Consider the following 26,282-nt stretch of genomic DNA (forward strand, 5'->3'; position numbering starts at 1 on the left):
TTAGGGCACACTTCATCCTCAGCAAATTGGTGATTTAATATTTCAGCAAATCCGCCCCTATTGAAAGGAGGAGTATTTGTACTTCCAGGCATTTTGAAAACTAAAACAGCCTCTCCAAACACAAGCTCCTCAAAATAGGTTTGTTTTTGAGATGCTAAGAGAGGGGAGGGGGGGGGGACATCTGAACTTGTGCATTTTCATTAAAGATGTGACTCATAGATCCTACTTGACATTCCACACAGCTGGAGTGAATGCTAGCTGCAGCAGCACAGCGCACGCAGCTCAGACACACGGTCCGGATCAGCCCAGGAGCTCCGCTGACGCAGGCTTGCTCACCACAGGGCTCAGCAGAAGGTGCCAGGTTGGTTGTGGGAATAATCTACACACATGGCTCGTCGGGGACACTCAGCTATACAAGATCTGCTTTGAAGGGGGCAGCAGATTAAGGCTCTGGACCGGTAACAGGGAGGCTGTGGGTTCAATCCCCAGGCTGTTGCATGCTTGAGCTTGAGGGATTTCCCTCAAGTTGCTTCAGTAAAACAGCTGGATTGGTTCTCAAACTGACATATCAGGCTAAATAAAAGTTTGTTGTGGTTACTCTCCATCTAGACTGCATTTCAGGGGCTCTCTCAGAAGATACGTGCTTAATGTTACTGCCTTTTCCTAACTTTTCCAACTGTGATCATTATTTGTCAGAGCTGACTGGAGAAGCTGTTAGCTAATTTCACTGCAAGGTTCTGCCTATTAAAGATGAGAGTCTAGGGCAAAGACACACACTCGACACAAGGCTTGCTAGCTAGACATTCTGTGTTTAATGACAGACTTACGAAACAAGTACATTGTACTGAAAAACATGATATTACACTTCACCACACGTTTGAACAGATGTTTAAGACGAATACCTGTAATTTTCTTTACCACAGTTAACATCCTTACCGTTTTTTTGTTCTACAGCGTAATGCTGAATTCTACCCCAAGACAACATTATTTTTGATAAGGTGCGGTGCCACCCAGTAATGCACCCTTTGACAGAGAAAACCTCTGCAAAAGTACAAGAGACTGCTTTGACCCTTCTCTTCCCTGTGACATAATGAGCTATTACTGATATGTAGCCAGCCAGCTATAATAACCTTACAAAAAATGAACAGATTTCATCTAAAAGCTTTGTAATAGTCCCTCGAGAGCCCAAGTGTTTATCAAGTGCCCTGCTGTGCCACTGTCCATTTTCCTTTCGGGCTTCTCATAACCCCTCTTGAGCAGTTATGTGAATCTGGCACAAAGTGTTCCCTTACACTCACTAGATTTTGCAGTTCACCCCCATCCTGGAGCACAGCTGCCCAACAGTGACACCTGCTGGGCACAAATTACAACTATAAGTATAAAATGTACCTTTGGTGTGACTTTATTAATAAGCGCTGTTTTCATCAGCCACACAATATGCAACTCTAGCATCGCCCATTCATTTTTATATTCACGGACTGAAGAGCAAACATGAAATAACTTACTTTTTTAATGAAGTTCCCAGCAGCTGTTTAAATATCCATGTACTGTAACTCAGTTTCTCAAACACTCCTGCTTAGCAATTGAGGAAGTAGGGATAATTCAATGAAATTGGCCACGGCTACCTACTCATTCTATTCTTAAGCCTGGGAATAACGGAATGTATCTTCATAGGAGAAGATCAAATTCACGGAATGTGGCAAAACAAGACACCTGGGCATAGCCACAGACACAGAAAACTCTACCAGGGTGAACAAGGTCTCTGTAGCCAGGGCACAACATTATCCTACCCTTGACTGAAAAGTGGCAGAAGAAAACCAGCACTCTCTCAGCCATCTCTGCAGAAAACTGGAGATACCTCTTAGACTTCAAGTCAATGCAGAGGCAAGCCTATTGTCAAAGAGCCACCCCTGCATGTTTCCTCCTAAAAGCAGAATTCTGGATAATTCTTAAAGCAACGAGCAACAGAAACAGCTTTAAAAGTGTTGAGTTTGTTAATCTTTTCCAGTTGGATGCTCAGCTGATAGGGCTGTGATTTGGGTGCAGTTTATGGAACTATGCGGAACTGGTGTAATCGCTCAATCTATATAATTATATACTGTATAATAGCACTTATAAATCTAGCAGGTAGATATGTGCCAGTGCTTGCAAACACCTCCCTAAACACTTCATCTCTTATCCTACACTGGACTCTACATCTATGACGTTTGCTTGTGGAGTTTATTAGTGCAATCAGACAAGAGCAGTTTCCTAAACAGACTTCATCAGCAGCACTCAAATCTTCTCAGCTCCGAACACCAGTCTAGAGGTGTTCTGTGGACTGCAATCTGTGTATCCAAAGAGCAAGAGGGAAACCCACCTGTATGGTCAGCCTTTAACTTAATGTTGAAGACATTATTTGCCACGGATCATGCACGTGCCTCACCAAGATGTACTGCAATCCTACAGACTAATACCTTGCTCGTGAAAGAACAGCCTTGATCCGTGAACGCACTGGCTCTCCACTGGTACATGCACACATTCCAAAACAAATCTAAAGAGTATTTTCCCCAGTGTCACTGCCCTGTTTTGGATAATGCAATAGTGCAAAGCTGAGTATTTAACTGACTCAAACAGTTAGCTATTTACAGTATGGTACTTTGGGTGCATTATCCTAATGACGCACATGCTGAGATTAAAATAGCCAACCCCATAGTCCCCTTCCCTGACACAGCTCTCAGAGGCTACAGGCAGGAAACATGGATTCAGCAGGCACACACTAACTGACCCCACACCTCTGGAAAAAAAAAAACCACGCAAGACAGACCTACTAACACCAGGGACAGGGTTATTCAGGGTTTGCATGCTACAAAAGAACAAATTATGCTCCTGGCAAGTTCCTCAGCATTTTCATAAAGGCACAGTGCAGCCTTCAGGCCAGCTGACTCTTCAGCTGATATTAAGCCCCCCGCCACCTGCAAAACAAAAATCTTCAGCCTATTTTGACAGGGTCTGTCAGCCATCAGCCCCAAAGCCGACAGTAAATACTACATAAAGACCAGCTATGTTACAGCAAACAGAGAGGCGGACTCGACTCCTCCTCTCTGGCAGCAGCAAGAAACAGCTGTACATACAAAAGTCTGGGTGATGCTGCAACAGCCAGCGAAGGGCTGGGACACGTCGTCTTCTGCACCCAAGACAGAGCCTAACCCATCCACCTGCCATCGTCCCCAAGGGAAAAAAAGGGGAGGGCACTTCTGGGGACCAGCAGCTACAGGGTGCACAGACTGGCATCAGGGGCCCAAAACAAGGGTTTCATTTCCCGATAAACAAACTTGCATGGCTGCTGGAGTCTGCTGGAGACACCAGCATTCTGATCCCAGCTGTTGTCGGCGCGGCTCTGGCAGGCTGGATCCTCACTGTAGCGATTGCATATGTGATTGGGTATCAGGCCCTTTAAAACAATCACTGGCAGTTTACTTGAGCCTGAAACGTTTTTTTTCTTCTGAGCTTCCTGCGCGGCGCTCACATGGCATTTTTCTGTCGTGCCCTCCAAAACCGCCAGTGTTTTCAGAAGCCGATACCAAAGGAAGCTGTAGGAAGAGCTACGGCACTGAAAGAGAAGTAGAATGAGATTTCCCACGAGAGACGGGAAAGAGCTGAAAGAGCTGAAGGTCTACAGACAGAATACACTACCTGTCACGTTATGTCATTTGCCAAACTGCTTTTTACCGTACGGCGTCAAGGGAAGCCAGAGCCTACCTAGTAAGCAACGAGCGCAAGGCAGGGTACAGCCCGGGCAGGACGCCAGTCCATCGCAGGGCCAGTGCAAGCCCATCCTACAGGGGGACAATTTGGAGGCCACGGTAAAGGCCAAGGGGGGAAATTCAGCCCGGACACCGGGATAACTCCCTACTCTTCTCGAGAAATGTCCGGGGATCTTTAATGCCCACAGAGAGTCAGGACCTCGGTTTAACATCTCATCCGAAAGACGGCACCCACTACAGTATAGTGTCCCCACCACTATACTGGAGCATTAGAACCCACACAGACCGCAGGGTGGGCACCTCCTGCTGGTCCCACTAACAGCTCTTCCAGCAGCAACCATAGCTTCCCAGGAGCCTCCCATCCAGGTACTGACCGGGCTCAACCCTGCTGAGCTTCAGCGGGGCTGCATGCTGTGAGCTGCAGGGCAATGTGGCTGCTGGCCAGTTGACGCTACTTATTAGGCCCAAAATAAATCCAGTCATTGACTCCTCACTCCAGCCACGAAGCCCAGGCATGTCCCTTGCTGCAGGTGACTGTCCTGGCCTCATGGAGAGCTGCCACCAGCTGTGCTCTCTCTCAGTAAGGAACGCCTCGACGGGCTGACATTATCCTGGCCTTGGCGGACAGGAACAGGGCAAGACTGCTGCTGGGGCTTGTTGGGTTTTTTTTCGCCCAGAGTTTCTGTTGACTTGATTCCCCTGCAATCGGAAGAACAGCGCCTGCCTTTCCGCTGCCCTGAAGACTCCTTTCTCCTTTCCCGGCCGAACTCCAAATCTGGGAGACTGGCGCGGCCAGGCCGCCAAATGGCAGCACCGTGCCGCCCCACTGCCCGGGCCTCTGCAGACAGACAACTGGCTGCACGCTGCTTTCTAGCTGGGCAGGACGCAAGCACCCTGCAAGCCACTAGCCCCCCAGAGGCTTTCCCTTCAACCTCGCCGCGGGGCTTCACACCAGCTGGGAGAGAAAGATGTCTGAGCTCTCTTCGCATTTCTTCTAAAGAACAACAGGCATGCAAGCACACACACAGCCTGCTGTGTTCTGCGTGCCGCTCCAGACAGGCTGTCCCAAGATGGTTGAAGGTTCTGCACTCATCACTTGGTCCGTTCTTCCCAGCCACCCCACTGGGCCTCATCGAGAGAGTTTCCCCTCGCAAAGCCTCCAAACACGACTGGGAGCCACAGCGGGCTGTGCTGCGTCTCTGCCAAAACGAAATCAAGTGAGATGGCTGGGAGTCTGCGCTGTTTAGCTACTCCTTAATCTGCGGGGCATCGAACAGCTCGAAACAGCAGCCTTGCTTCCAAAACAAAAAAAAAGACACCATTCTACTCCGACCACAATGTTAGACTGCCAGCCATGCTTTAAAAATGAAGTGAATTGATTCTAATTACTAAATAAAAACAACAGGTCCTGATATGCGATCATGCCACTCCGTTTAAAGGGATGGGTCTGTATTAGTAGATATTCCTTTCTAACTTAAAATACAATTGGCCTTTTGCAATAAGCAGTGCTTCACGAAAATCCACAGAGAGACATCACCACCGACAGCCAAAAGACATTTACACTGTGAATCCGATCATCCAGGCAAGCAACGTGCACAAGGCAGGGTACACCCTAGACTGGATGGCAGTCCATCACAGGGCACACAGACACACACATCAGGGTCGATTTTCCCAGAAGTCAGTTAACCTACCCGCATGTCTTTGGACTGTGGGAGGAAACCCACACAAACATGGGGAAAACATACAAACTCCACACGGATAGCACCCCAGGTCTGGAACTGAACACTGTACCACTGTGCCTTCCCATTGAGAATCCACACACAAATATATCAATGGATTTGACATGCCTGTGCTATCTTAGAACTACAAGGCCATCCTGCCATTTACAAAGAAAATGGCTAATTTCATTATTCAGTTTAAACATTTTCAGATGCCTTTGCAAATGCAAGCCACTGAATCAACTGCTGTTTCACCCTGAGCTGTTCCAGCAGCTGTCTTCTCCAGCGATAGTGTGGTTACTAGACAACTGCCCAATTTGTTTTCTAAGCAGGAGAAAACATAAATGCGTGATCTCAAGGCCGATCAGCATATTAACTTCTGCAGCCTTTGACTTTTAAGTCACACATATACAGACGTCAGAGCATCTGATCAGTGCATCTGTCTGCGGTGTATTCTGTACCGTGGAGCAGAGAGATCTGATTGCAGAGTGGACATAAACACTGACAAGAATACAACATTTTTATTGCTCTCTTGTGTACACAAAAACCCGAGATAGAGCCTACAGTACCTGCAGAGATGAAATTAAGGCTCCCACTGCATAGCACCGTGATCCACATACACAGAAATTTCAGGTTTCTAGAAGTGGCTGGCTTGTGCACAAGTGCATTGACAATGTAGATAAACAATGTGAAATCCATTTCTACCTAGAATAATATGCTCAAAATATGATCATCATGAAACACGAACAGTTACAGGGTTATATACAAGAGCGTGCAACTTGTTAAACCAGGAACGTCTCTCCCCAGCTATGCGAGTGTTTTTTCATCTCTGTACGCACCAGTCTCACACCAGCGCCAGTGAGAGAGACCTGTGCTGATCTATGTTTTGAACTAGGAAGGTTAACCCACTGAGACGCAGGTCCTGTTTACAGAGGGATCCTGGGAGATTATACTGCTGAAAAATATCAGTACAATAGTAGTCAACACAACACAGGACACGCGCTTAAAATCAAGTTTCCAAGTAATCGCAGGAGAGGCAGACTAAAAAGATCTATGCAGACAAATAATCACGTAGCACAGTGTGTTTCGCTCCCTGCAGATGACGGGCATCCGAAAAAAATAATCAAAAACATGCTATAAAGTAATTTAACCTCTGCCTTGCGAATGCCTGACTTCTTTCCATCTGTAGTGTAACACAACTGTAAATCCAATAAAACACCAATTGGATTACCAGGATTTGAAATCTCTTTTCTTTATTTTCTGAATAAAGCAGGAAGAGGCACAGCAGCTTCCAAAGGACAGGAGGCAAAAAAACTGATCTCAGAGCAGAATCCTAGACTGACCTCTTACAGAGTCCTTTGCGCTCAAATAGAAATTCTTCTTCCTTTTTTTGAGCAGCATCTTTTGAGCAGAATGAAATGTTACTATGAAACTAACAGAACCATCCTGTGTCAACATGGACATGGAAAGCAGGAACACAGACACAACTAGGCTCATTCTGTACAGAGGTATAATATTATTTACGGTCATAGCTAACACTACAGCAGGTACACTTCTCAATTCCAAACACACAGCATGTCAGTTTCAAAAATTCTGGAGGTCAATATAAGGCATTTTCAGTGGAGATGACAATTTATTGTTCTGTCGGAAGCAGAATATACAGTAAGAGATTGTTCTAGGTGCTCCTAAGCAAATCTGCACTCTCCCACAAATCTCAAGGGCTATTTTAAACACTGGATGTAGCTGATTGTCTGTTTCATTTAGGACTCCTTCATTTTGAATCAGTGACTGAGTTAATATGTGAATAAATACAAAAATACACGGCTGTAAATACACAAGTGGCTATTTTTTTGGTGCCCCTGAAATTCACAGTTACAATGATACCGAGCTTGCCTGAGACCTGTGTTTATGCAGGATTTGCTGAGTATCCAGAAACACAAACCAGGCACACTAGAGGTAACGAGCTTCTGCGATGCCGTATCTTCCAAAATATCCCCCTGTCAGTTTAAAGAAAACAGCAGCACAGCGTGTCCACCACCATCCTGCTTTCATACTGCCCAGAACAGATTCTTCTAAATGACACTGGCTTTTTACTCCCCTGGTTCTCAAGTGCAGAAGTCTTTGTGAGACCTTGGTCAGAAAATCGGTGCTTAAAAAAAAACCTCGGATATTCAAATTTCAAAAGAGATAGATACATTTCCTTGAAGCGGATTTGTTTCAGTGACCTCTACATAAACATATATTGTGCTGTGTTTTTGCATACAGGAGTGTCGTAAATGATTTTAATAGATGATGCTTAAAAACTGCCGGGAGTGGGCATCTTGCAGGTGTAGGTGGTCTTTAGATCTTGGGTTTGAGTCTGGACTTCGGATCCTTGCGTGTGGAGTTTACATGTTCTGTTTTCCCAGAATGGATGAATATGGCTAACCCCCTCAATTCATCTTCTGCGAGCTGACTCTGAGCTCCTAACGCATGCACGACCCACCTGGTCACGTCTGGCAATCCAGAGATCTAAAAATTACCGCAACAACTGAGACAAACAGATACTGACACTTGAAAATAAAAAAAAATCCACATATCATGCGGATAACATGCTCGTTCTGCAGGAACGAGACAAGGAAGGCAGAAATATTATTTGCATCCACCGGTTTCTGGTCGTTTCTCTAACACCCAGCAACTGGAAAAAGTGTTAACACTTCGATGAAGACACTGCACAGAGAACTCGGATTTATGTACCCATGACAAACATCATCTCAACATCTTTAACCACAGCCCGGTCTCACAGCAACTTGCTCACTTATCTGGTGGACTTATTTGGTCCACCTTTCTCACTAGTTCTTAAAAAAAAAAACATATTTACAGTCAATTCATTTCCTTGCTTAGACTTTCGAGGGTCTCGGTCGAATATTTCTTCAACTTTTTGCCATCGCCGCCGATACAAATACGAGTCACTCGGCATTCGAAGAAATGACCACCGCACTGCCCACCGCGTCGTATTTAGCGCACTACCACAATTCTTTTAAAAAATTGCACTAATTCTGGAGAAGGAAATGACCGCTGTTTTTGTAACAAATCGTTATCTTTATCCGTGTATATCGCTGTCGGCAGCACCTGGGAAAACGCGTCCCCCCCCCCCCCCGAATGCTTGTTAATACTCACAAACCGTGGTCTCGCTGCGGCCGTGAAAGCTTAAATGATACATTTCTTGAATAAATGCATTTTTTTGTAGCACCGACCCGCTTAGTTACGAGTACTCGCAATTGAAAAGAACGGTCCGAAAAAAATGAGTGTCAGTAAACAAACTATCTTTACCTGATGATCAAGGAGATATCCCGTTTGCCTTTCTGTAGGAGATGTCCGGATCTTCGACGGCGGATGCGCTAGCTGGTGTGTATTTTTTGGGGGGGTAAAAAAAAAAAGAAATGTATGTGTATTTTTTTTCCCGTCACAGCTCTCTTTCCTCCATATTGGCAGCTCCTCCACCAACAACAACATTCGTGACGTCACTCCCCCGTCACGTGACCCCCCCGGCCGCGTGCTAAAAATAGACTCTGCAACCACTGAATAACCTACAGTGGGAAGATAACCCACACCTGAGTATGGTGGCAGACCTCGCGTCGACTGGCGCTCCTGACGTGTGGTCTGTCTCCCCAGTCAACGTCTGACACAGCGAAATGTTGCGCTGTTGACACGGCGTTTCGGCACAGGCGCGGATGCAGACCTCTGCGGCTTTTGAAGTTCGGAGAGAACGTTACCACCGATTCATGCTCGTCTAGTAAAATATATATTTCCACGATTGTAGCGCTGCCTTGAAGGCAGTTGTCTGTCGTTTACCAGATGCACGTTCTCTTTTTTTTGTGGAAATGGAAATGGGTTTTGGGTGGAAATGAGTGAGCATATTTTATGCGTCACAAGGCGCGCTAAATATATGTTCTCGCAGTGTTTCTGATTTACAACGGGCACGATCCACTATCTCTTTTTCAGCGTTTCCCGCTGACATTAGCCTCATCCGCACTTGTTAGAACAGTAGAAACATGATGAGCCCGGTTGCAGTAGTTTGAGTTGATTTCCGAGCTTTAGACCTTGTGCTTAGAAGTTGTGCGAGTTCACGCCAGTACCCGAGGATCTGTGTGGGGATATGCTGTGATTCGAGGTCAGGGATGGACTACTTTCAGAGTCATGCAATTAAATCTACTCCAATGCTCCCGGCCACGAGTCACAGGCCGGTCCAGGTCAAAGGGTTCCCACCTTGCTAAACTTTGGAGCGTTTCTGTCGGCTGCATGGTTGGACATAAGCCCACGACAGCATTTGTTAGTCATGTCAATCGGAGCGAAGTGGCTGAGATGCTCGCCTGTAGTTATAAAGTCTGCCGAGCTCCTGTCCGTGCAGACGGTCCCCCCGTTGTGTCTCACGTCTCACTGAGAGTCTCGAGCCGCGGCCCGGAGACCCCTCGAGACACGGAGCTCTCTTATTATGAAAAGTACCGAGGAGCGGGCGACGAATCCCGAGCCGGAAAACGACGCGCCGCCGACACAAGTTTGGGGGGGGGGGGGGGGGGGAGAGGGAAAGGAGGGAGTTGTGAACATAAGTTCGGGAATGGAGACATAATGATAAAGGACAGAGGCCGAGAGAAAGCATTGGTGCCATCACTATGCGTTCTCCAGCTTGATGCTTGTTGCCATGGTTACCCGGGGCCGGGAGCATGACTGGCATTCTAAGTACCGTTGTGCAACACCGCGAGCCCTTGCCTGCGCGGACAGAGACACGCAACACGTGTTCCCATCATGCGGCTGTTAAAAGGGCCTTGACAAGCTCTCCATCAGCTTCCTCATTCAACACAGCTCAATACTCCTGCGGGGATGCGGTGACGTCATCCCTGCTCTTCAAAAGAATGAGTCACGGCAGCTTTGTGACGTCAAAGCCTCCTTTTAGGAGAAAATCGAAAAGAACATTAAGGTAGATAAATAACTGAAAAAAAAGACAATTACATGAATATTTTTTTTTCCTCTGGCAGTATCAAAGGACGTGGATATGGGATACGAATTATGTGCTAAGACAAATCAAATTATTTATCTTTCTAAAACCGTTTATTTAAATAATAAGTCTGATCACCGGAGTAGATTCAGTCTTCTTACACAATTCTGCAACCCAAAGTTTCGCGGTGAAAACTATCTCAAAAGCGCCTTCACGCTGATCACTTCAACATCTTCCGTGAGCGTAGCTACAATTCAACCCTCTAACTCGATATAGTGGCAGAAAACAGGGCGTTAGGTCAGTGCGGGGGGAAAGTTTTTCCATTATTAAAATGCATTTCACCCTGTTGTGCACGCAAAAGCGTCTCGACACTCTCTGCTCCATTCGACGAAAAAGCGTCCTGCACGATGCCCGTAAATTGTTTCTCTCGCACATACTAATGGTTTTCACCCATTAGCGTGGTTTTCCTATGCCAGTCTCTGTGGCAGGCTGGCCGAGATGAATGACCCCGCCTCAGTCCCCTCACCCACAGCGCTCCCGGACAGCAGCCGGCGAGTCAGGGATGAGGACCCGTCACCATGGCGACGCGGCGCTTTTCATGCCGGCGGTAGCGCTCTCGTGCTTTGGAAGCAGATGAAGATATCTGTCGTTCCTTCGACTCGTTGCGGACGTCTGCTCTATGTATTGAAACAAAGAAGAGTAGCAGCCCAAGACGATAAATGACCTAGACTTCTGCAAGTGTTGCCGTCTTAATTATGTCCAAAGAGAGATGGAAAATGAACTATATATTTTGCTAATAAACTCTTTTGTTTTTGTTGATCTTAATCCTATAACTTAATTGTGTCTGGTGTGAACTCAGCCTGTGCTCCACTTTAACAAAAATCACGAAGTTATTAACCCCGAGTGTCCTTGAGAGTAGTCAAATCACCAAACCCACTTTACAGCGTTAGGAACGGTCTGAAACCAGAGGAGCCCATTCATAAATCTAACACGTCTGGTAGTTCGTAGCTCATCGATCCTCTAACCTCGGTAAAAGGACGAGAAGCTTTTTTCAGTTTCCCACATCTTGAGAACACTGTAAAATAGCTCTCTCTTTTGTAACTTAGTGACAATTTTAGCAATGATATCTCTTAATTTTAATTTAACATATATAATGAGATTCTCCTTGATTTGTATTGCTTTCCAACTTTGTCTGGAAGATGAAAATGGCGTGTCAACATTTACACATTCCTTTTTTTCCACAAAGCAGCTTTTTCAAACTTAATGTCCCTACTCGGTACAGTATTTAATGTTTTTTTGCTGCCTGTTCGTAATACTCTGCACCTTGTCTAACTTAGCCCCCCCAAAATGTTTTTGTTTGATCGATTTTAGAAGTAAAGGATTATCAGAAAGCAATGATATGAAAATGTTATATGTCAAAAATGAAAATGGTATATTTCATGATTATCTAATGTCTGGCTTTGGCACGAAGCCTACTGCTCGGGGTCGAGGCTAAATTGTCTGCATCGGCGGACACTTCCGACTCAAACAGAGGGAGGAGGCGCTATATTCGTAAGTGAGGGATGACTCACATACAAGTGAGTCAGATTTCTACAGCCAAATCTAAATGTCAACCCCCCATCTCCCCCCTTCGCAGCATTTAATGAGAAAAAATAGATCCCACACAAAGAAGAAAAAGTCACAACTACTTATATGACAGGAAATTGTCTTTGGAATCGAAGAGCTTTCTTTTCCATTTTGTATCAGATCCACGACGCCTCCCGGTGTATCTTTGAAAACAAAGAGTGTGGTTTGCGTTACACGGAGATGCTGGTGCCTGGATATCACACAAAAAAAGTCCGCCACCCCTCTGTACAACAATAATGTTTATAAAATGTTAATGGTACAAGACAAGGAGAAAAACACAAGAGCAAACATTTCTTTATCATTAGCGATCTCCTGAAATTGCTGTTTAAAATGTAGAGTTTTTTTTTCTTTTAAAAAGCTTCAACTGATCAGATAGGACGCAGTGATATGTATATAAAACTGTTTTGTGTGGTATTTATATGTTAGTGCTTTTTGTTCGTTATACACCGTGCATGTGAGACGGAAAAGAGATTTCCTGAGAATTGCTGGGTTTTATAAAGCTTTGTCTCCCTCGTACGGTGGGACTCTGCAAATTCCGCGTGTGGACTTCTTGTTCCTCCGGAACTAAAAGTTCCTATCTTTGTTGCCATACCGGGGCGAAATGATGGGAGGGATGAGGCAGGGGAGAGTGCGTGGAAGGGAGGGAGATTTAATTTAATCCTTATTTAGTTAAGAGATTAAGCGTATTTCTGTTATATTTTGCTTTTGATCGAGATGGAGTTAGATACAGATATCCAGCCTGTTCCGAAAGGAGGGTTCCATTGCAACTTGTGTGATGTCAGTGTACCAAACAGTAAGTTTTGTCAAGTTTGCGCAGCACCATTACTTACAGAGCAGTTTACAGCAGTGGCATGATTGTTTGAGAAACAGAGTTTATTTCATTTTTGTTAAGGCGAATAGATTCAAAAAATGTTTTATGGCTGCGAAGGAATCTCACAGCCCGTGTATGATAAAAGTAAGCGGCTGTATTGGTCCTGCGTTTTCAGTAACACTGGGCAGTACGTGCTTTCCTCTTTCTTTAGCCTTTTTAATGCACGTCCGTGTGTTTGAAATGCATGCCCGTGTTTGTTTCGGCGCAAGGCTCCTGTTTCGTTTGTATCTGCACACGTTTCTGCTTATCTAGAGTGTAACGTGTGTGGTTATGCAGGGACAAGCCTTCAGGACCACCTGAAGGGCCGTAAACATCGGAACCTGTGCGCCGTCCGGGACACTCGCCGGACCCAGGTGGAGAACAGCGTGTTCGTCAGCGGGTTCCAAAAGGGGACGTCGCAGCAGCAGATCATGGAATATCTCCAACGCTTCGGACCCGTGTCCGAAGTCATCATGGATAAGGACAAGGTGCGTTTTTGTAAATATAATATCCTGACTCTCTGCGGTCATGACAAAATCCCAGGGTGTTTCTGGAAAAGAGTAGGGGTGTTACCCTGGCATCCTAGCCAGTCAAGGCCTCCTAATAATCCCCATCTCTGAACTGGCCTCATCACTCTGTTCTCCTCCCCACTGAGGGCTGTACTGGGGAGTGTACTGGTGCTCTATGGCTGCCGTCACATCATCCAGGTGGGGGCTGCACATTGGTGGTGGTGGAGGGGAGTGCTTTGAGTGGGGTGTCCACAAAAAGCGCTATATAAGTGTGAGGAATTATTATTAACTAACTAGTCATCACTTAACATGTCAGTTTAAATAGAAGTTATTACAATGATGTCATGCAGGCAAAAGAAATATCCTTTACAGGTATCTGCTGAAAGCAGGAGTATCATCTGAACAAAACAAGAGATGTGCAAAAAGCATAAGTCTAGTAACGGGTTAGTTCATGTCCAAGCAAAGGGCATGGAATGCAAGGCCGAGGGAAGAATCTGTTTCTAGGACAACCGAGAGTCGAGTGTGGGACTGACCAGGTATGGACGTGGGTTGTTGTTTCTCTCCACCTGTGTCTCCCAGGGTGTCTATGCCATCGTGGAGTTCAGCGACAAGCAGGGCCAGCAGGCAGCTCTGTCTCAGCCCCAGCACAGCATGGAGGGCCAAAGGCTGCGCATCAAGCAAAGGGAGAGCAAAGAGTTCAAGTTTGTCCCCAAACGGAAGCAGGACGTCACCAAGAGCCCCTCGATGAACCCCGAGCTTCTGTCCCATGCCCTCTGTCAGGCCAATTCTGTGAGTCTCTCTCTCTCTCCTTGCATACCAGCCGGGTTCCAGTCCTGCTGGAGCTTTTGTTTATTCGCACTGTCTGAGCTCTTCATGTCTCAGCTGGATTCTGCATCAGGCCACCTTAACATGATTGATCTAAAAGGATCTACAGTATAGTGCTATCTATAGGTACCAGTGTCTGAAACAAGTCTTTTTTGCTGCTCAATTATATGTTGGGTTACACATGTTTGGTGTTCTTTTTTTATCACATGATGTACCTTTTACCAATGCAGTTTTCTGGTTGGAAAAAAATGCTAAACCTCTTGCATTTAGATTAACTGTTTTTTTGCGTTGGATTTCACCAGGCACTTTCTCTTCAATTTCACAAGTGATGCTGATAGACTGTTATTCCAAAGCTTGTTTAACTCAATTATTAGTGCTTCAGTTTTCCAATTTAGGTTTGACTATGTTCTGTATATATTCCAGATATTCTACTCACTGGCTTTTGACCAAGTGACTGTTCTTTTCCACAGAAGGGATATGTCTTTAATGAATAATAACCACAAGTACACAAGTGTTTAAATAATTACAGGCAGTCATAATTAGCACCATAAACTCAGAGGAATTTCTCAAATTAGGGTCTAGTGTAGACTTAGTGAGAACTGAGTATCAATACAAGAGGTATGTTGTTGGACTCTTAACTTGGGAAATTCTGAATCCTAATCATACCTATACATGTGATATTATGTGTAGTAATTTAATTTTTATTCAGTACTCATTCATTGTAGCAAGAGGCAGTTAAAATGTACTGGTGGATAAAGTCAATTCAGACACAGGCTATACTGCTCCCTTTTCAGCCTGGAAGTGTAAAGGTGTGTAGGTGTCTGTACATTGTCACTCTTAAGTCTTTGCAGCCAATAAGATGGTGATTCTACCAGCACAGAGCTGTGCGCTGTAGCACTGGCTGAGAGCTAGACCTCCCAGCTGTTGTAATTCTGATTTGCTTTTTTAAAACCTATTCCTAGAATTCTGAAACTAGTTTGATCCCTAGTTGTGAGTCAGTTATTCCTCCATCTCTCATAACACCAGGTGAGTGGGCACCGCCGGTGGGGTGATCAGAGTCTACAAAGGGTGTGAGTAAATAACTCTGGACTGTTTGGGGAGTTGCCAGAGGAAAGGACAAGTTGTTTTTTAAGAGGCGTCTCGTGTCAGAAGTGCGGAAGAGTGATGTAAAGAGAGAATTAGTAACCCGGGCCGTGGATTTGCCAGCGAGGAGGGGTAGTGTGTACCGCATGCTGTGCAGATTATTTTGATGAAAGCCGCCTGCGTCTCCGGGCATCGGTCGGCAGAGACGACTGAGATGGGAGCACGTGGGCTGTGAGCTTGTGGTAAGGTATGACGCAGCTCCTGTTTTTCAGTCACCAGGCAGCGAGGATCTTTGGGTAGAGCGAGGTGTCGCAGTGATGCGACTTCCCTTTGCTCCTCTGAGTATGTTAGTCTCCCAGGCCTCAGACCCTGGGTGCTGTGCTGTGCAGAGTTGGTGTGCTGCAGTACAGAGGAGATGAAGCGTTCAAGCCTGGGGCCCTGCTGCATACTTTATACCAGGAGATCTGTCTCTCTGATGGATTGGCGAAGCAGAACGTTCAGCCTCTGGCCTAGTGTTTGCAAAGAGGCTTCTCCGTCACGTTTGGTTTGCTCTTTCATCATTGCGTCACCACCTTGTGTAAGGAAACGGAGACGTTCTCCAGCGCCAAGTCCCATTTGCCAGTCCTGTCCCTGCCCAATCTGTCCAACCGCAAAAGAGATACCATGTAAGGGGAAAGTCATTTTAAGAGTGGAGCTTATTTGAACTGGCTTACCAGCTCCCTCTGGCTCGGTGCAGACTGCGGCAGGAGATCATTTCTCTGCTTGTCTGCTTGTCCTGGCAGGTGGCAGAGCAGATGCAGATGCTGGTGGACTTGTTTGAGCTGTCGGACAGCGAGCGCAGCACGAGAGAGCTTTTGATTGCGCTGTTGCAGGAGGTCTTCAATGAGTTCTTTCCAGGTACTGCCTGCTCTCTGTCCATGGCTGGGTTTTCCTTGTGGTTACTCGGTGTTGCCGTGGTGTGCCACAGCTTATATTGTGTTTTACCATAACACCGGATGCTTTATTGGGAATTAAACTGTTTCATCTCTTCCTGTGACATGTAATCATTAATAATGATCTGATCTGTTTTTTTAATGCCAGCTTTAACTGTGCACTATGATACAAGAAAGTACGTGCAGCAATTCTTGAAAACCTGCATTCTTTGAATGCACCAGTTCATTCAAGCATAGTAGGACTAAAACCTTTTCATTACAGCTATTCTCATTCCTAGCAGACATGTCTGTATTACAGTTTTTAGTTTGTGTTTGGAAATGCACTTTGGCCTACTGTATTCAGAAAAGGTCCAGATTTATAGTAAATTTCAGTTACCCATTTCGAGTCAATTTCAAATATCCTTTTCACATCTGAAAAATACAAAGTAGGAATTGGTTTGAAGAGAAGATTGGACAGTCTTGGTCCTGGAGAGCCTCAATCCAGCAGGCTTAAAAGTTCAACCTTAGTTTGTCAGTTTTCAGACTCTAGTAACAATTTTGTTTTGACTGCTTACCTAGGTGGCTTGTTCAAATCAGTTTTTCTAGATCTTGTAAAATGAACATGCCAACACCCCGAAGATCTATTAGAATAATGTCAGCTGGTGATTAACTGAACCATTGATCCAAACTCAAGTGTTTCAGGTCTTTAGAAATTGATGATTGAAGGATGATCTTGTGTCCAGACCACACCTATTTATATCTGAAACTCTGTTGCTCTTTAAAAGGTGATTTCTGGAATTCTGACTATAAAACTCTGTCAACGTGATATTATAGACAATAATCCACTCTGTGCATGCATTTCTCTATCAGAGTGTAAGATCCTGGCCTTCGGCTCTTCTGTGAACACTTTTGATATTCATTCCTGTGATTTGGACCTCTTTCTGGATCTGGAGAACACCAAGACCTTCCAAGCCAGAGCCAAGAACTCCACAGAGCAGGTATCAACGGTATCCATTCTGCATGCAGAGATCAGTCGTGAGACGGTCGAAAGAAGTTGTGCTTCAAAGCAGCGCAGTGCTTCCTTATGTTGTACAGCTGCTTTGCACAAAAGCATTCCTTTTACAGTAAGAATTACTAGATATTTCAGTAATAGTCATTTAGCAACTGCTTTTTATTCCAGAGCAGTTTGTGATGAACTATGTAGGGAGAGCTCACTGCAGTAGAGTCACTGATAGGACCCAAGAATTATGAGGGAACCACACTGAACCCTCTACCTCTGGCATTTGCAAAGAAATTCATACTCGAGCACCATTATGAAGAACTGTCCCTGCTTATATATGGCTTAGCCAGCAGCCATATCACCCAGCAACTCACAACTGACAGACCACTGAAGCTAAGCAGGTGTGAGCCTGGTCAGTATCTGAATGGGAGACTCCTGGGAAAAACTAAGGTTGCTGCTGGAAGAGGTGTTAGTGGGGCCAGCAGGGGGCGCTCACCTTGAGGTCTGTGTGGGTCCTAAAGCCCCAGAATAGTGATGGGGACACTACACTGTAAAAAGGTGCCGTCCTTTGGATGAGACATAGAATGGAGGTCCTGACTCTGTGGTCATTAAAAAATCCCAGGGTGTTTCTCGAAAAGAGTAGGGGTGTTACCCCAGTTTCCTGGCCAAATTTACAGTCCTTTACAGTCCCCCTGTCCTTTACCAGTCATGGTAATAATCCCAATAATCCCCGTCTCTGAACTGGCTTCATCACTCTGCTCTCCTCCCCTCTGAGATCTGGTGTGCGGGGAGAGTTTTGGCGCATCATCCAGGTGGGGCTGCACACTGGTGGTGGTGGAGGGCATCTGTACAGTGCTTTGAGTGGAGTGTAAGCAATTATTCATTATTATTATACCTTTGTCCTCTTCGCCAGGCTGGAGAGGGACAGTGGGAAGACGCACGCTCCGAGGACTCCATCCTGTCGGACATGGATCTGGCCACAGCCTCTCCTGCGGAGGTCCTGGATCTGGTGGCTACCGTGCTGCGGAAGTGTGTCCCTGGGGTGCACAAGGTGCAGGCGGTGAGCTCGGCGCGGTGCCCCGTCGTCAAGTTCACCCATCGAGACCTGGGGCTGCAGGGAGACATCTCCATCAACAACAGGTCAGCTGGAGGGCTTGGACTCACCCTGACCTGGGCCCAGGATAACGGCATCGTGGGAGACAGCGATATGTCAAACGTTGCAATATTAATACATTGTCTTTGAGTGATCATCGGGATGTGCTGTCTTTGCTCGGAAGTGCCACTGTCCTGAAGTTTAATAGGTGACTTAAATCCCTCATAGCTAAAAGATCTGGAGGAAAGCCTGTTCGTTGGTGACCTAATTGACCAATTAAGTCTGTTATTGATTAAATTAAGTCATTAGGAGATCAGGCTGTACCAGTGCCAGAAGACCTGGCAGCAGTACTCTTTATTTTTTCTTCTGAAGCACTTATCTCAGTTTCATTCTTGACACCATCCAGAATTTCTCCAGAAGGGCCAAGAAACCTACATCACCATCATGTCTACCAGGAACAGCATTTTATTCAAAGCCTGCACCTCTTAATCCTTACACGTAAAAGGATCTTTCAGAAACGTGCAGTCCTTGACCAAGTGACTTATCTGTCATCTCTTGTTGTGTTATTGTGAGCAACTTTCCATACAAGTCATGGAATGCATCTGGTCCTCAAACTGCATGAACATACCATTGTTAGAGTGATGCTCTTAACAGTATCTTGGTTGATTCAAATGAATCACTTTCCACTTGTTTCCTATGCATTTCTTCTCTTAATGTGCATGCCTAAAGCCTTCCAGACATGCTCAGCAGTAGCAGCTGTGTTTCTGGGTCTTCTGCCTGTGTGCTGGCTTGTTTAATGGGCATGTGTTTAATTGGTCCTAATAGCTCTGGGCATTCTGGCTGCTTCAAGAAGACCCAGTACATCATGAGGTTTTGTAGCTCTGCAGTAAGAGCTAAAAATAGCAGACTGGACAAAACATGGGGCTGTGTGACATCTCCTCCTCTTCGCTGTTCTCTCCCTCAGGCTGGCTGTCAGAAACACCCGATTCCTCCAGCTGTGCTGCTCACTGGACAAGAGGCTCAGGCCCCTGGTGTACACCATCAGGTACTGGGCAAAGCAGAAGCAGCTGGCAGGTAAGGCGCTGGCTGGTGCTTTTGTTTTTAGGCATGACAGTGACATCATCATGATGTTTCCCGCAAAAGGAAATAAATAACCTAAAAAAAGCCTGGTGGGATTTTGCAGAGGTAGTGCGAAGAAGAGCAGTAGGTGGAATCATTCTAAGTGATTTAAGTGCTGACAACATAAATAATGCATGGCCCTTTTTTTGTAAACAAGATCATAAATGTTCTTTGCAGTTGCTCGCGAGGTTGCTTTGTGGATCATGCTGTTTCCTTTAAAATAATGGAATTTTTTAACTTTTCAGTTTTCATTGAAAGTTAGATGGAGCCACATGTATAGGAGTATTTGGTCAGTGTGCCTTGCTTTCTTCCAGAAGTACTGTACCTGTCTGCAGCAGGACAACTGTGATCTCCTGTAAGCTTACAGTCTGGTAGTCGAATCGACCAGCAGGGGGAGCCAGAGCATTTCAATTCCCTTCGCTGTGTGGTTTATAAAACCTGCCCAGGAGTTGCTGAGCACGCTTTTTTGCTTCTATTTTTTTTTTTGGAGACACTACCTGATAAAATTAGCTTCATTACCATCTTATCTTACCAATGCCCAGTCAGGCTCTTTGGTTCCGTTGGGCAGAATCATGCAGAGAATAGAGCAAATCTTAAATCATCAGCTGCTTATTGACGTAATGGAACCAGCTGAACAGCTTCTCCCAGCTCTTCAGAAGCTGACTTGAAGGGCCAGGAAGCCTGCAGAGATACCGGCCCTCCGGGGCCTGGGCTGCCCTACATTAACGTTTTTCAAATATCCATGGGATGCCGTGATATTTTAGTTTTTGTGAATGTTGTTCCAGTTTGATTAGCAGTTTATTGATGACCTCAAACTTTTTTTGTTTTGCTCATTAGTCCTTATTTAATCATTTCTGAACTCCAGAAGTCTGAAGGATTTGACTAGGAAGTTTGCGACTTTCCAGAGAACCCAAAGCAGGCGAGGAAGTCCAGTGAGGTGAATAATGAAGTGGGTCAGGGCTGAGGTTTTCCCAGGTCCGTCGCCTGCTGCTTCTCACTCCAGCCCGGCTCTGTTACTTCACTGAAGACTTGCAGTCAAGAGCAAGTGGCTTGATTGGAATACGTGCCACTATCTTGCATAGCTTTAAGATTTGAACTTGCTCATGCAACACAACAGTTAAACGGAGCCGAAAGCGGTTCGATTGTTCAAACGAATCAATTATTAAACCGACGCAGGGGGTCTAAGCGAGAGCTTAGAGCCTGTCTAAGCGAGAGCTCGGCTGGCGCTCAGAGCAGCCAGTGTGTGGTCCGGCAGGCCCAGGACGGCAATCCCCCTGGATCAGAGAATTGTAACCGGATCCATTTCCTGTGTCATCCCCGGATTTCTGGTTGTGTCCTTCTGCAGGAAACCCTTTCGGTGGAGGGCCCCTGCTCAATAACTACGCCCTGACCCTGCTGGTGATGTTCTTTCTTCAGAACCGGGATCCCCCCGTTCTCCCGGCTGTCCGTCTCCTGAGCGCAGCTGCCGGTACGTCCAGGCTGACCCCCGGCCATTCTCCTTACCTGCTCCGGACAGGGGCTCTGTGAGACACTGGTGCCATTAATACCAGCCCTGGTAAAGAACCAGGCTGACCCTGGCACCAGTGGTATGACTGGCGGTCTGTGTGGGGTCCTAATGCCCCAGTACAGTGATGGGGACACTAGACTGTAAAGAGGTGCCGTCCTTCAGATGAGACATAAAACCGAGGTCCTGACTCTCTGGTCATTAAAAATCCCAGGGCGTTTCTTGAAAAGAGTAGGGGTGTTACCCTGGCATCCTGGCCAAATTTCCCATTGGCCCTTACCGATCATGGCCTCCTAATAATCCCCATCTCTGAACTGGCTTCATCACTCTGCTCTCCTCCCCACTGATAGTTCAGAAGTGAAAGGAGTGTAAGCGTAAGAGAATATTATTGTGGATGGATGTCCTGTATTTTTCCTTTGAGTGAACTGTTTAAGGTCTTAAAGGTATTTCCATTGTGTTACCGTGCTCATGTGGGCTCCACTCGATGTGCTGTTTGAACGCTTGTGGTCACTGCACACTGCTCGTTTCCTTTCAGTCCCTTGATTGTCGCTGGTGTAGTGCCTGATGTGAATGCTAATCTGCTGATCCCTCTTCATCGTTTCTAACTTTCCTAGGCGAGGCCGACAAATGCATCACCGAAGGCTGGGATTGCACTTTTCCTAATGACCCCTCCATGCTGCCTCCTAGCGAAAACACAGAGGATCTCTGTAAGTGGAAGATTTTGCAGTTTGGCTTCAGCTAGATATCAGGTCTATCCTAGACCTGATTTATTGGCCTTAAGCATTATAACCATTGATGGACAGCTATATAGCTTAATCTGATGATATGAGCTTTCCAATGCTTATGATCTCATTTGAGCAAAATGAACTCTCCATTGCAGGTTCCCTGTTGGCTTGCTTCTTCAACTTCTACAGCCAGTTTGACTTTGCTGGTTCCGTCATCTCCCTGCGTGAAGGCCGGGCTCTCCCAATCACGGGCTTCCTCAGTGCGGAGGAGGAAGCAGAGGGCTCCGCTGCCAGGGCTGGCCCCAGACTGGGGCCCATGACCGTGCTGGACCCCTTTGAGCTTTCCCACAACGTCGCGGGCAACCTGAACGAGCGCACTGAGAGGAGCTTCCGCCAGGAGTGCCAGGAGGCGGCCAAGTACTGCCGCAGCCTGCAGTACCAGCGCAAGTCCGCCAAGGGCAAGGTGTGGGGGGTGGTCCGGCTCTTCACGCCCCGCGGAGCTTCCGGAGGGGCCCCGGCGGGCAGCGGGGGGGGCGCCGGGAAGGACCTCGTCATCAGCATCCCCTTCCGACCGGCCTCGCTGCCCGAGGCTGTCCGCCACCAGCTGCAGGACGCCGGCGACCGCTTCCGCCATCTGTGGTTCGGCAAAGTGTGCCAGGCTGTCGGGCGCGTGTTTGAGGGCGTGCTCGCGTGCGGCCTGCTCCGCTCCGGCGCGGAGGGAGCCAGGGGGGAAGAGGGGCCCTCCGGGGTGGGGGGCGGAAACGAAATGCAGGTTAGTGACCCCGAGGTGGTAAAGCAGGACGCCCCCGCAGTCTGCAAAGAGGAAGAGGAGGGGGGAGAGGCGAGGAAGGGGGCCGCGAATGGAACGGAGATGAACAACAACAACGGCTGTGGAGAGACTTGTGTTTCTCCCCCCGGTAGTGACAGCAGCCCCCACGCCAAATGCCAGCAGGGCACCAAACGGCCGCTCCTTTCCCAGGAGGGCTCGCCGCCCCCGGGCACTGCCAAGAGGCCGCGCTGGGACCCTGCGGACGCGTTGGCGGTGCTGAACTGGCGCTGCCAGGTGTGGCACAAGGTCTGGGCCAGGCGCAGGAAAGTGCGGCGGGAGCTGCTGAAGAGCGGGCCGGCGGACGGGCAGCCAGAGGGGGGCGGCGTGGAGCTGGAGACCCAGGTGACGGAGCGCATCGCGCTGGAGGAGGGGGGCGGGGAGCGGGGGGCGGCGGCAGCGCTGCTGGAGTTCGGGGTGGAGGTGGGGCTGCTGGGGGGCACGGAAGATACGAGGGCTGTCCTCCGGTTCACCCCCGAGGAGGACGCCAGTGGCCTGTTCCAGGACTTGTTCCACTTCCTAGAGTCCTTCCTGCCCAGGATGACGGAGAAGCTCCTGGAAAGGGCTGAGTAGAGGAAGAGAGGAGAGTGGAGATGTGGCTAAGGTACGCCCCCTGGTGGAGAGGCATGGGGGTGGGCATTTTTGGCTGCAGGGGAACCAGATGTCCCTGTACCAAAGATTTCACTGTTTGTAGGAGAAATGGCATTTTCTTCTGACTCTCCTTTTCCATCCGTGAAAGAGATATGATTAGAGTCCATCTTTGTTCTCAATATTTCCAAACAACTGGAGTGGGAAAAATTGAGCAGCTCTTGCTGATACGTTGGAGGGTAAGGTTTAGAACTTGTCTAGCTGAGCCTTTTCACCTTGCAGTCATGGTTTTTGTAATTCCTTGTTTTTAGTGTTTTTAGAGGTGGTGTTTTTGTATGCCTTAGGCCCAAAGCATGCATTTTTATCCCAATTCATTTTTCGTAAATAGGAATATTTGGATAATTTGTGCTGGTCTAGGGTTTTGCTGTCTGTTGATCCAAAGACCGCTTAAACACTTCTGTTGATCTCTACAAATCTATCTCCAGCATGTGCCAAGGTAGTTTGGGAAGAGGTTACTACTTTCTCTGTCCCCAGCTCCTGTACCTGCCCTTATCCCAGATGTTACCTCTAGCACTGTTATGCTCTCTGTGCAGAGCCTCAGCAAGGATCTAGGATTGTTAGGGTTTTTGTCCTTCTGATCTTTAGGATTCTTCTTCAACTCTGCCATCTTGCATAAAACATTTTTGTAACTTGATTGAAATCTATTTTTACATGAAACTGTCAATAAATGGCACCAGTGTGTCTCGGGTTTTTAAAAAAAGGGTGTGATTGTCTCCTTTCTTGCATGAAAATTGTTGATTAATTTGTGCCTGAGTGATCTATATTTGCAGGTATCTCAGAGTTGATAAGAATAAGGGTCGTGTGAGTTTACAGTTTGGAGGTATTACAACCTATTCAACAGAATCCTGAATCTCAGAGTCCTGGAAATCTGGGGTTCATTACCCCGGCCTTTTCCTTTTTGATCAAATGGAGAGCGTTACACGGTGTCTTGTTTATTGCCTCACTTCAGATTTCAAATGTCTGTGTGTAAGGAAGGAAAATAGCAGAAAAGGCGTTCGGCGCGAATGAATTGGAAAAATGACCATCTGCAGCTGCAGTCTGATTTGATTGGCAAGCTCCCCTTTCCTGCAGACCATACCAGCATGCATATACAGGACAACATTACTTTCCCTACAGGAAACCGACTGGGTCTGCAAGTCGTCTCTGTTCCAGCTCTGCTCAGAAAAGAGGAAATCCAGTGTAAGGGAAAACGTTAAGAAGACTGCAAGTATTGCAACTCCGCGTAGCTGTGAAATCGTAACTTAAGGAGCCGCATCATAGGAGTAGGTGATCTTTATTGTAGATCCTATGAGCCGGTCCAGTGAGACGCTGACATTTATAACCTCTCAGCACAGAGCAGCCTTTTTCAGATTTCACATAGGTCTGGTCTCAGGGGGCCAGTCTTCAAAAACCAGGGCTTTGCCCATTTCTGCACTCTTCTCTGTAACGTGGAGCTTGAGGACTGATGGCCATTGAGCACCTCAGAGGGACGGCACTACCACACTTATGCTGGTGCACATATGTAATTGCACAATGCCCACAGGCCCCATTATTTGTTGACTTAAACTGAGGTTTGCCATTTGTGCTATATGACAAGGTACTTAATGGCTCATTATTTTCCTGTAGATTACCTCACAGGTGCTGGTGCTGGAGGAAAGGGAGATGGGTCGTTCAGGTTTTGCGTACTTAAGTGCATTAGCATGAACTCAAATAGACTGCTGTCTTACCCGCCCTGCTAATTTGCAAGATAGTGGCAGTGGAACATTTGTCAAATGCACTCAAAGAGCATCCTACACACAAACACTTGACGGCCGGCTTTATTTGAACCTCTGCTGGTGGCGAGAATATAAAAAAGGCAATAAAAGTGGAGCCCACAGTAGGCAACGGCCAGGCTGAAACATGAATTGCACATCAGTTATCAACTGAATTATAAATGAGGTAAAACGCAAAGGTTACGCAAGTCTGGAGAAATGAGCCCCTATTCATTTTGTTGTCCGATTACTAAATCTTGTGGGTTTAATTAAGAAATTGAACTGGCTCAGTAAGTTTAGAGGGAATGGGGAAAGAGAAAATGATTCTAGCCCTTTTTTTCTATGGTGTAAGGGGTTTGATTAAAGCGTTTTCATCACAATGCCATATAGATGCACTGAGGTTGCTTGCAAGCGTGAGGGGCTCACGTTGATGTGTTGATCGGCAGTGCATCAGAACTGGTTGTGTCTTGTCCCATCAGCTTTCCTTCCTTTCCTGCTTTCTCCTGGTGTCGTTTGGGCTGTATAGCCAACACAAGAAATGGAACTGGCTCAGCAGAGAGAGGGGAGCAGAGCTTGAAAGGGAACAGAAAACTCTCGAGTGCATTGTCAGAGCCTGGGCCGATTCTGGCGCCCGTCACCTACAAGATGGATACTTCACTGTGACAATTCATAATTGCCTGAAATCACTGCAGGTGACAGGAGGCAAGCCGAGTGTGAAATGTGTCGCAGCTCCAGCAGTTTCCCCGGATCGCCGGGGGGCTCCTGCTCGCGCCTGGGTTTGTGTGCGTTTCATCCGTCTAATCTTGTTTGAATTATGCGGTCTGTCAGCGAGAAATCATTCCTCATCGCAGGCTCAGGACGGGATAAATTGCTGCGGTAATGACACCCCGCACCCCGCTGTACTGGCAGCGAGGTCAGGGCTGCAGCAGATCCATGCTTTCGAGTTCTGTCCTGCTTTTGAGGTAGTGTGGCCGTCCTCGGACGTCTCTGTGCAACACAGTTTCCAGTGGGTTCAGATACCAGAACCTGGCTAGTCCTGATGTTCCTCCTCTCTGTTCCTTGAAGACAATCTTCTCTGGGCTGATCACAGACCTCTGACTCGGAGACAAACTTACTGGAGAAGCAGTAATCCTTTACACTTAAAAATCAGTATCATTTACACTTTACACTCTCTTTCTAGGTCCTAGGATATGGATGTCCAGTCTGGGGCACCCCTGGCCAGTTCAGCAACATGGTATTTCACCCTAATTAAGCCAAGTTAGTTAAAACCCCACTGATCACAGTCATAAGGAGGTAACTTTTTTCCCCATCTTTTCCAGCTGTTCCTTGTAACAGACTTAAAACTCATAAAAGCCTTTAAACTTCATGCATACTTTCACGATGTGACAGAAAGC

The 26,282-nt window shown here is 46.8% G+C and overlaps 2 protein-coding genes across 11 annotated transcripts in view; one reads left to right on the forward strand and one right to left on the reverse strand.

Annotated features, from left to right (window-relative positions):
* Positions 1–8,993, reverse strand: part of hdac5 (histone deacetylase 5) — a 92,310-nt gene extending 83,317 nt beyond the window's left edge. For 5 of the 10 annotated variants that reach the window (XR_015930944.1, XR_015930943.1, XR_015930940.1 and 2 more), the window contains exon 1: positions 8,777–8,993. Coding sequence is in view for 2 of the 10 variants with exons in the window: in XM_088622819.1 (XP_088478945.1) it covers positions 8,777–8,959 (183 nt within the window). In the remaining 8 variants the exon portion in view is untranslated. The remainder of the gene's footprint in view (positions 1–8,776) is intronic. The other 5 variants (XM_088622819.1, XM_088622822.1, XM_088622829.1 and 2 more) reach the window with 3 other exon arrangements.
* A 3,655-nt stretch (positions 8,994–12,648) lies between these two features.
* tut1 (terminal uridylyl transferase 1, U6 snRNA-specific) lies at positions 12,649–23,858 on the forward strand. The gene is made up of 10 exons (XM_088622787.1): positions 12,649–12,858; positions 13,213–13,403; positions 14,004–14,213; positions 16,115–16,229; positions 17,114–17,241; positions 18,157–18,383; positions 19,301–19,410; positions 20,801–20,923; positions 21,574–21,666; positions 21,840–23,858. The coding sequence occupies exons 1-10, from the start codon at positions 12,780–12,782 to the stop codon at positions 23,081–23,083; spliced, it is 2,520 nt and encodes an 839-aa protein (XP_088478913.1). The 5' UTR covers positions 12,649–12,779; the 3' UTR covers positions 23,084–23,858.
* The last annotated feature ends 2,424 nt before the right edge of the window (positions 23,859–26,282 follow it).

Source organism: Lepisosteus platostomus, chromosome 28 (genome assembly GCF_059453375.1).
Source record: "Lepisosteus platostomus isolate fLepPlt1 chromosome 28, fLepPlt1.hap1, whole genome shotgun sequence".
In the NCBI taxonomy this organism is placed as follows: domain Eukaryota; kingdom Metazoa; phylum Chordata; class Actinopteri; order Semionotiformes; family Lepisosteidae; genus Lepisosteus; species Lepisosteus platostomus.

Bases quoted from the DNA above. Each gene is read 5' to 3' on its own strand.
- tut1 (XM_088622787.1), top strand. From the start codon at position 12,780: ATGGAGTTAGATACAGATATCCAGCCTGTTCCGAAAGGAGGGTTCCAT. The intron at 16,230-17,113 runs GTACTGCCTGCT...TTTCTCTATCAG, and splicing joins CTTCAATGAGTTCTTTCCAG to AGTGTAAGATCCTGGCCTTC. The intron at 19,411-20,800 runs GTAAGGCGCTGG...GTCCTTCTGCAG, and splicing joins AAAGCAGAAGCAGCTGGCAG to GAAACCCTTTCGGTGGAGGG.